Raw genomic sequence first — 10,002 nt, 5'->3', positions numbered from 1 at the left:
GAACTCACACCACATTTCAATAATTAAAGGAGATGTATCATCTGCTTGGATAGGATGCATTTTTGGGAATATTTTTATTCTGTACAGGCTTTCTTTTTTCTCTCTGTCAGTTAGGTTAGTATTGTGGATTAACTACAATGTTGTTGATCCATCCTCAGTTTTCTCCTATCACAGCCATTCATTTAAACTCTGTAACTCTTTTAAGTCACCATTGGCCTCAATGTGAAATCCCTGAGCGGTTTCCTTCCTCATCGGCAACTAAGTTAGGAAGGACGCCTCTATCTTTGTAGTGACTGGGTGCATTGATACATACAGTGCCTTCGGAAAGTATTCAGACCCCTTCAATTTTTCCACATTTTGTTATGTTACAGCCTTATTCTTAAATGAATTTCATGGTTTTCCTCAGCTATCTACACACAATACCCATAATGACAACGTGAAAACAGGTTTTTAGATTTTTTTTTGCAAATGTATAAAAAATAAAAAAGTATTCAGACCCTTTGCTATGAGACTCGAAATTGACCAATAATGCAATGGCCACTTTAACAGATCTCTAGAGTTCCTCTGTGGAGATGGGAGAAGCTTCCAGAAGGACAACCATCTCTGTAGCACTCCACCAATCAGACCTTTATGGTAGAGTGGCCAGACAGAAGCCACTCCTCAGTCAAAGGCACATGACAGCCCGCTTGGAGTTTGCCAAAAAGGCAACGAAAGACTCTCAGACCATGAGAAATAAGATTCTCTGGCATGATGAAACCAAGATTGAACTCTTTGGCCTGAATGCCAAGCATCACGTCTGGAGGAAACCTGGCACCATTCCTACGGTGAAGCATGGTGGTGGCAGCATCATGCTGTGGGGAAGTTTTTCAGCGCCAGGGACTAGTCAGGATCGAGGCAAAGATGAACAGAGCAGAATACAGAGGGATCCTTGATGAAAACCTGCTCCAGAGCGCTCAAGACCTCAGACTGGGGCGAAGGTTCACCTTCCAACAGGACAACAACCCTAAGCACACAGCCAAGACAATGCAGGAGTGTCTTCAGGACGAGTCTCTGAATGTTCTGGAGTGGCCCAGCCAGAGCCTGGACTTGAACCCGATCGAACATCTCTGGAGAGACTTGAAAATAGCTGTGCAACGACACTCCCCATCCAACCCGACAGAGCTTGAGAGGATCTACAGAGAAGAAAGGGAGAAACTCCCCAAATACAGGTGTACCGAGCTTGTGACGTCATACCCAATAAGACTTGAGGCTGTAATCGCTGCCAAAGATGCTTCAACAAAGTACTGAGTAAAGGGTCTGAATACTTATGTAAATGTACTATTTCATTTATTTTTTTATTGGCTAACATTTCTAAAAAACTGTTTTTTCTTTGTCATTATGGGGTATTGTGTGTAGGTTGATGAGGCAAACATTTTTTTTAATACATTTTAGAATAAGGCTGTAACAAAACAAAATGCGGAAAAAGTCAATGTTGTGAATACTTTCTGAATGTACTGTATATGAGTGATAAAGTAATGTCACCCTTCATTTGCTGTTAACCTTTGGAAGTGCTTCGATAGCAAGTTTGGGAGGGGTGTGATCTCTACACCAGAGCCACTCTTCAGATATGCCAGTGAACTAGGCAATATATAGTCTTGTTGGCATGTCCATGCTGCAGAGCAGACCGATACATCACTGGAATAAATCATACTGGAAGAAGTTGTTATGCATTAAACAAAATGTGTCTGCATCATTATGTACTGACTACAGACACACGTTACTGTCTTTCAGTGTTTTTATTGTGCTTCAACTTTTTAGAGAGAACGTTTAAGTCAAGTGGTTTCAAAGTAAAGTGGTGTCGAAGACAAAATGTCAGAAAGGTGTTGCATCAGGGCATGTAGATGTTTGTGGAAGTGTGACTATGTTAGGGGATCTTAGGGCAGACCAAGAGATCACTGTGGGTGACGTGCTCTATTAATGGAATTGAACCTCAAAATTGTCTGGTGCAGAAAATGAGGTTAAAAACGTAGTGTATGTGTGTGTGCGCAGTGCTTGTGTGCGAGAACGATATGATAGTAGGTTATGATGATTCATACTGTAATGACAGGGTCCCTCTGAAAAACTTGATGAAATGCTTTAAAAATATTTTCCACTGTTTAAAAGCCAGATCATATTATATATTTAATATAAATAGTTATTCTGCCACAGCCATCTGGGGCATTCCAGATATGAACTAGACACCATGCTCAATCTATGTTGCCTGCAGCCACGGCATGCCTTCACTCTCAATAACATGAGCACTGCACCCACAGAACAACAACAGTCACAACGTTCATAAAAAAGCAAGACAATCAAAATGGCCTTGGTAGAGAGTAAATGATCAATCCAGTCAAGAATTGACCTACTCAGGCACATAAGGCTATTGCACAACCAGCAGGTGACCTCTAGCCACATAAAGCATTGCCTATTTACACTATTTTGGTAAGGCATTTATTGTAAAGTGAAAGCTGTTAACTTCATAGATTCCATTTTTTTTTTTAATCTGTATTTCAATCATCCTCCTTCACCTCCCCGCTGCACCAACCACCAACACACCAACACTCAGCAGTTATCCTCCAGAAATATTATAGCCAAACACATCTAAATTATGGTACACCAACTATGAGCACGTAAAAGTGGCATCCTGCAAAATTATAGTTCGTTTCTTTTTAAGTAGGCCTACACCTCAATATTGGACAGGTAAGTACCAATAAGTTCCCGTCTTCACCGATGCCCTGTTTTAACATGTCCTATAGCACCATCTCATGGCCAAAAGCTTACAACACAACATTTCTGCAGGACCAAGTAACCAATTTCAAAAATATATTTATTCTCATCAAAAGTAATGACATTCAAAAAAGACAACAGCCAAACACCATAGAATGATTTAGGCTCAAGAGTGACAAACTTCTTTCATACCATTCTGTTAAGTGATACCAAGAAATGGGCCTGGTTGTCAATCACAAATGATAAGTTTGCATTTCAGACTGATGATATCCTCAGTGGTTCAGTTTAGAGGCTGTACGGCTCTATCAACAGTTATGATCACAAATACATGAGCTGAAAAATAAACATGTATGACTGGCCACCAAAAGTGGCCTGGCTGGCTACTTGTCATGCCACACGTGCTGCCTGCATGTCAGTGGACAGTACATAGAAAAACAGGTACTTTGGAGAACCTGGAACATGTAAAGTATACAAGCAAACACCATCTTTACTGGGCTTTCAATAAGAGTTGACTTTATGTACAAAAAGCTAGTCAATACCGTCTGGTGCACCTACTTATAAATCCATTCAGTTAGAAAATAGAAAACACAGTACATATCATTAGTCATAGAAAAGTGAGCACATGCAGCCATTTGGGAAGGTCATACAACAATGATATTAAAGTGATAGAAAAACAACATGTTATGTCAATAACATGTTACTCAATACTTTATTTCAACACTTGATCAAAAGGTCGATATTCATCGTAGGCACTTTGGTATTAGTGTAGTACTAGTAGCAACATAGTGGTGACGTACGATATCCATTAAATGCCACGGTGACAGAACATTCACCTCCTCCATGCAATCAGAATGAGCTTGGTTGCTGAGACAAAGACAGCTTCATGCACAGCAGACAATATAACTTGTAGGGGAGCAAGTATTCAATGAATACCACGGAATGTTGACAGGAAGGAACGTTTCAGATCAGTTCTTCGGTAGTGGTCGTCTAAACAGGAGAATGTGAGGCTCTGAAAGAAAGAAAGAAAAAAATATATATATATATATATAAAAAAGAAGAAGAATTAACTTACAAATTCCAAACCCTTTACATATAGTCTACGCTTAGCCTGGTCCCAGATCTGTTTGTGCCGTCTTGCCAACTCCTTTGGGTCACTCACTGTCACGCCAAGCATGACAACAGAAAATTGTCAAGAAACAAAACAAGCCCTGGGACCAGGCTATTTGCCTTGAGACGTGATTGATGTGGTGTAGACCAAGAATTTAGCGTACAAACCAGGTTCATGGATCATATAGTGCACCCATCCAAGAGACTGCTGCACTCCCATTCGCCTCCACTCATCCTCAGACATCAGGTGGGATTTGGGGACTTGTTTCACCATCTCCCGTGGCAACACAACATGTCTGTTGGAAGAGCAAGGAGAGCAACAATAAACACATTTTTACTGTAGTAAATAATATATTCAAAGTCCATATAGTTTGAATATTTTCTAAAAGTACTGGTTAGTGGTTATGTACTTTATAACCTAAAACCAGTGCGAGTTCATCTTTAGACTGTAGCTAGCTAGGCCTATCCAACTGAACGGAACAATAAAAGAGGCTAAGATTCAACGTTAGATATTGGTAGGTAACAGTTAAAGTAGCTAGCTAGACCACCAATTCAAATCAGGAACTGGTTATTAATGGAATTATCAATTGAAAGCTGAAACTTCAACTTTCATCAGACTGCATGAATTGACAAAGCCATCGATCACGTGACACCATTCATTATGTGACGACTCAATAGCTCATTTGAAGTATCTCAGGTGGGAGATTTATGTAGACATAAAACTATTAGTTTGAGCTACTCGAGTGGCACAGCGGTCTAAGTGCTGGAGGCGTCACTAGACACCCTGGTTCGAATCCAGGCTGAGTCACAACGGGCCATGATTGGGAGTCCCATGCCAAGTCCCATAGGGCGGCGCACAATTGGCCCAGCTTCGTCCGGCATAGGCCGTCATTGTAAATAAGAATGTGTTCTTAACCGACTTGCCTAGTTAAATAAAAGGTTAAATATTCCAGGAAATGCTATTGCAGGCTAGCTCAGTGCTGCCCCCTCTCATTGAGTGTCTCAAGTTGAAGGCTGACTGGGGTACTGCAAGCTGCCATTAGCTATTAAATTATCCTTATAACTTTTTTCTGTGATTTTAAAATAATCAGGGCATACATCTGGTGTAACAGAAGCAATTATTGGTTTCATGATTATCTTCTAAATTGTTATTTACGCAAAGATTTTCCCTTCACTAGAATGGAGGATCCTGTTTTCTGCAACGCCCGCAGAACCGCAGTCGACCTTGAACTTTGTGATTTCAACGAGAGGGGGGCAGTCATTTACCCCTAACTTACAGCAAGGGTGGTAAGCAGTAGCTCTATCACTGGGGTCCCAATATCTATGTCCATAGATGATATTAAAGAAAATGTGAAGGGAGGAAGAGTGATTGAGGCCAAAAGGTTGATCAGTAGGAAAGAGGGTCAAAGAAGAAAGCCAATCAGTGCTGCTGAGGGTTGAGAAGGTTTTGCCTGGAAAAGTACAGATTGGATTCCTTAGATACAATGTAAAATAATTTCTCCCATCCCCATTGTGGTGTTTAAAATGCCAAAGAATGGGACGTGTAGCTGTTCAATGCAAAGAAAGGAAAAGATGTGCCAAGTGTGGAAGGAACATGATTATGGTGAATGTGGGAGCAATGTGAAGGTTATTTGTTGTAATTGTGGTGGGGAACATAGTGCAGCATTTGGTAGATGCCAGGTACAAAGAGAGGCTCAGAGATATAGAATCAGTCATGATATATCATATGCAGGGGCTTTAAAACAGATTAGTGGAACTAGTGTGGAATGATGGCCCTTCCTGTACTAAGTGGACCTAATGTAGGGGCTGGTGTTTCTGCTGATCCTGGCATGGTTTACGAGGCATGTTCAGAAATCTAGCGCGCATGAATGTACGGTGTCAAAGGACACTTTGATTATGAATAGTTGACTTGGTAGCTTTTATTTGTAAGGTTATCAAAATGTCTTGGGTTGTGGAAAGCAGAAATGGCAGGTTGAAGGTTATGGTGGAGATGGCAAAAGAGATATTGGGGGTAACAGATGTAACTGTTGAAATGGTTGTTGACATGCTGAACAATCCTAAGGGTGGAGTGTTTCAGCATGATATAGATGAAGTTTAATGGGGTAGAAGTTAGTGGGGATTTATTTGTTTTCATGGTAGTACAGAATTGGGCAAATCATGAGTGATCGTACATTCCAGCACAGTAAGTGGCTGCATGCACTGAAACGATTGTTCCATGATAGCATAGAAGAAGCTGTAGCTCTGGTGCAGGGTGTCGTTCTGCAGCGCGCCAATCCACCCGCATGCTTGTAGTGGAGATCCGACACATGCGCATGGATCTGGCGGTAAGCATACGTCTTATTTTGTATTTTGAAGAATTGACAACAGGCATATCGATAAATGTTTGTCGCTAAGCTACCGACATCATCTTAACTTTGGTTACTTACGAAAGTATATTGAAGTTAGTCATTAAACAAACTTCCCTCAATGGGAGAATAGTGAGTACGCATCCGAACAACGTCACGGACCAGAGCTAACTAAGCAAAGTAGTAGCACAGAACAATGAGACAGATATTTCACCGGATGTATAAGTGTGAAGCATCCGGTTGGGGTTTCCACTCACCAAATATGGTGGTGAGAGGAAGCCCTTTGGCCTGCAGTGGGAGAAAATTGATTTTGGCCGATATTCTGCTTATTCTCTCATCGATAAACATTTGACCTCAACAGTTTTCTGTTTCTAAAACTAGAATATGTTACTACAGAGTGGTCAGATATTTGTAGACTTTACCAAAGTTAAAAAAAAAAAAAAAGCGTTAGGAAGGAGTGCAAGGGCAAATTGAGTTGTTGCACACGCGCACTTCAGAGTAGGCGTTCCCTAACGGAAATATGCTAATTAATATTATAACGCGCCAATAGGCTCTCGCTACCTCGCACTTGCCTCTGCCCACTATGATTAATACTATATATGGTAGTATTACTAGTAGCAGCAAAGATGGAACTCATCTACCTAACTAGATATTAACAGTTCACTGGAGTAATTTTAAATATAAAAAAGGACGAACGACAGTCGTTGGTAGTTACGCCATTTTCGCCTCAGAGAATATAAAGCTGGCTAACTAGTTATTCGTGTGGTTTGCGTATTGCTGCCTTTCACAGTTCGAAAATTGAGTTAGCTACATTTTGTCCACAATTTGTTTTTTTTTCATGGGGGAGAGAAATCGCATCACCATCTAACTGTAGATATATAACCCGTCCCACTACTTCGGTCCTTATAGATCCTGGCTAACGTTAGTTAGTTAAACCACACACGCTAATAGTAGCTACCAGCTAACGTTAGCTAGCGAGCCAAGTTAACACAGGATCAGGAAGCGAACATACCTGTATTCATAGTGTTCGTCGTTATATTTGTCTGAGTAGTAGATTTGTTTGTGTGACATATTGCCAATAAACAACTTTGACAGTATACACATGCAATTCCACTGCACTTTGTTTGAAAGTACTCCACGAACGTCCCCACTGCTAGCTTCGTTGCAACACGTTTGGCTAACCGATTCAAACCTATGGGAGGAAAAAAAAAGCCTTACCAAGCCACTGATTGGATAGAAAGGGATCACATGACAATAACTAAGCATGTGCAGGTCCAATGAGGGAAAATGTCCACACTAGGCAAATCAAGTGCCTAATTTACACCATTCACAACAATATATTTACGTTTCATCAAATAATTGTGATAGTTTTTTTTATAGCTATTTTTTCATTCACTTTGCAACTGAGTCCTGCAACATTGTAACGAATGATGGAATGTACGACTTGAAGCAGCCGTAGATCTCTGATAGCAGTGATAGCTATATTCTATCATCAGAGAGGAAGAGACTAAGCTAGAGGCTTTACTCCGCCAAATATATGGATATACTGACAAGATACATGTACTTCCGCCCTAACGATGGGAGTCGTTGTCCACAAAGCGGCACGGTGGGCTGTCAATCTCCCGTCTATCCTTTTTTTTTTTTTCGATTGGTGGAAACATCTCATTATTGTAATAATTTTTTGGAATATGTCTGACAAAGTGAAAATGTAGAGCTTCTGTCAACCTCACTCGCGCTGCGCATAATGTAGATATCAAAGAACACCGCGGTTCTCGGGCGGTGTAGTTTGGGAAACCATTCACTTCAGAAAAAGTTGTGATATTAATCAAGTTTTCTTTCATTATGTGTTATCGCTGTTAAGACACTGATGCCCTTTGCAACCACGTTGTGACAAAAACTCACTCTCATTCTTATGTTTAATAAATGTATTGTATAGTGTGTGTGTGTGTGTGGCAGGCTTACAATGATGGCAAAAAACAACATTTGAGAGTGCGCTGACCCTGGTGCTAGGAGTATGTAGCTGGAGGTTGAATATTTGATGGGGTACGGGACAATAAAAACGTTTGGGAACCACTGATGTAAGTGTAACAGTTTTGCTTCTGTCCCTCTCCTCCCCCTACATTGGCTCAAACCAGGGACCCTCTGCACACATCAACTACTGACACCCTCGAAGCATCGTTACCCATCGCTCCACAAAAACCGCGGCCCTTGGAGAACAAGGAAAACGACTACTTCAAGGCCTCAGAGCGAGTGACGTCACTGATTGAAAAGCTATTAGCTCGCACCACGCTAACTAGCTAGCCATTTCACACCGGTTACATAGGCTTTACGTGCGTTAGCCAACAGAGCACAGATAGTGCTGTTGGCTAGAGCACACTTGCAAATACCAGAGTGGGCACACTCGTTAAATAACATAATATTGAGTTGTGAGAACCATCAGTAGAGTGTAAAATGCGATGGAAACCCATTTCACTTTTTTTAAATATTTTATTCGGTACATACTAATTTTACCTCAATGTATTTTTATGTGCACTACATCATTACGCACCTCCTTTTATCTGCAACAAGTCAATTTGATGCAAACACATCTCTGGTGGGAAAATGCGCATATTATTTTAATGCAGATTTTAGAATATTCGCATTAAAATCTGTCTCCCAATTGGATGGAAATCTAGCTACTGTAGGTATTCTGTAGGTGGATCAGGGCAGTGTGGAGTGCAATTGAGATTGCATCGTCTATGGATCTGTTGGGGCGCTAGTCATTGTGGCATGAAGCCTTAGAGTTCCCGTGAACAGGAATGATGGTGATCAGTTTTAGATGTGGGATTTCAGACTGGGACAAGGAGTGGTTGAAATTTTTTTACATTTTATTTAGCAGACGCTCTTATCCAGAGCAACTTACAGTAGTGAATACATACATATTTCATTTGATTTTCATTTCATGCATTTTTTATTTACTTATTATTATTTAATTTTTTTTGTACTGGCCCCCCGTGGGAATCGAACCCACAACCCTGGCGTTGCACACACCATGCTGGCATTGCAAACACCATGCTCGACCAACTGAGCCACAGGGAAGGCCTTGTGAAAATGCTTGCCAGCTGTGAATATGCTTGCCAGCTGTTCTGTCCATAGTTGCGGTTGGGTTGTTGGAAATGCAACGATATAAGTGGACACGTGGCATTTCAGCAACTTTGAAACCCACTTTATATCGGAGTGGTGCCTGTTGCTCACCCGCGTAGCTGCCCTTTCATTAGCTAGAATGGTCCCGCCTGACACTTTCCATTGTTAGTGCGGTCACTCTACTATTTTGTCCATAATATAGAAAATCTTTGATCATATTCATCAACAACAATATCAGTGGTTGTTTGCCTGCCTATCGCCATTACATTTAGATTTTAGTAATTTAGCAGACGCTCTTATCCAGAGCGGCTTACAGTTGTGAATGCATACATTTCATCCATTTTTTATTTTATTGTAATTTTTATTTATTTTTCATACTGGTCCCCCGTGGGAATCAAACCCACAACCCTGGCGTTGCAAACACCATGCTCTACCAACTGAGCCACACGGGCCATGTACCAGAACACTTTCAGATGCATACATCAATGATGTCGCTCTTGCTGCTGGTGATTCTCTGATCCACCTCTAAGCAGACGACACCATTCTGTATGCTTCTGGCCCTTCTTTGGACACTGTGTTAACTAACCTCCAGACGAGCTTCAATGACATACAACTCTCCTTCCGTGGCCTCCAACTGCTCTTAAATGCAAGTAAAACTAAATGCATGCTCTTCAATCGATCA

The 10,002-nt window shown here is 41.1% G+C and overlaps 1 protein-coding gene across 1 annotated transcript; it reads right to left on the bottom strand.

Annotated features, from left to right (window-relative positions):
• Positions 1–2,827: 2,827 nt before the first annotated feature.
• Positions 2,828–7,427, bottom strand: zgc:86839 (CKS domain-containing protein). Its single transcript, XM_014138881.2, has 3 exons — positions 7,210–7,427; positions 4,021–4,148; positions 2,828–3,754 (listed from the first exon to the last, which is right to left on the bottom strand). The coding sequence occupies exons 1-3, from the start codon at positions 7,299–7,301 to the stop codon at positions 3,711–3,713; spliced, it is 264 nt and encodes an 87-aa protein (XP_013994356.1). The 5' UTR covers positions 7,302–7,427; the 3' UTR covers positions 2,828–3,710.
• Between the last annotated feature and the right edge of the window lie 2,575 nt (positions 7,428–10,002).

This window comes from Salmo salar, chromosome ssa13 (genome assembly GCF_905237065.1).
Source record: "Salmo salar chromosome ssa13, Ssal_v3.1, whole genome shotgun sequence".
Lineage (NCBI taxonomy): Eukaryota > Metazoa > Chordata > Actinopteri > Salmoniformes > Salmonidae > Salmo > Salmo salar.
The sequence above is the reverse complement of the archived record's forward strand: the minus strand, read 5'-3'. Positions and strand labels throughout refer to the sequence as shown.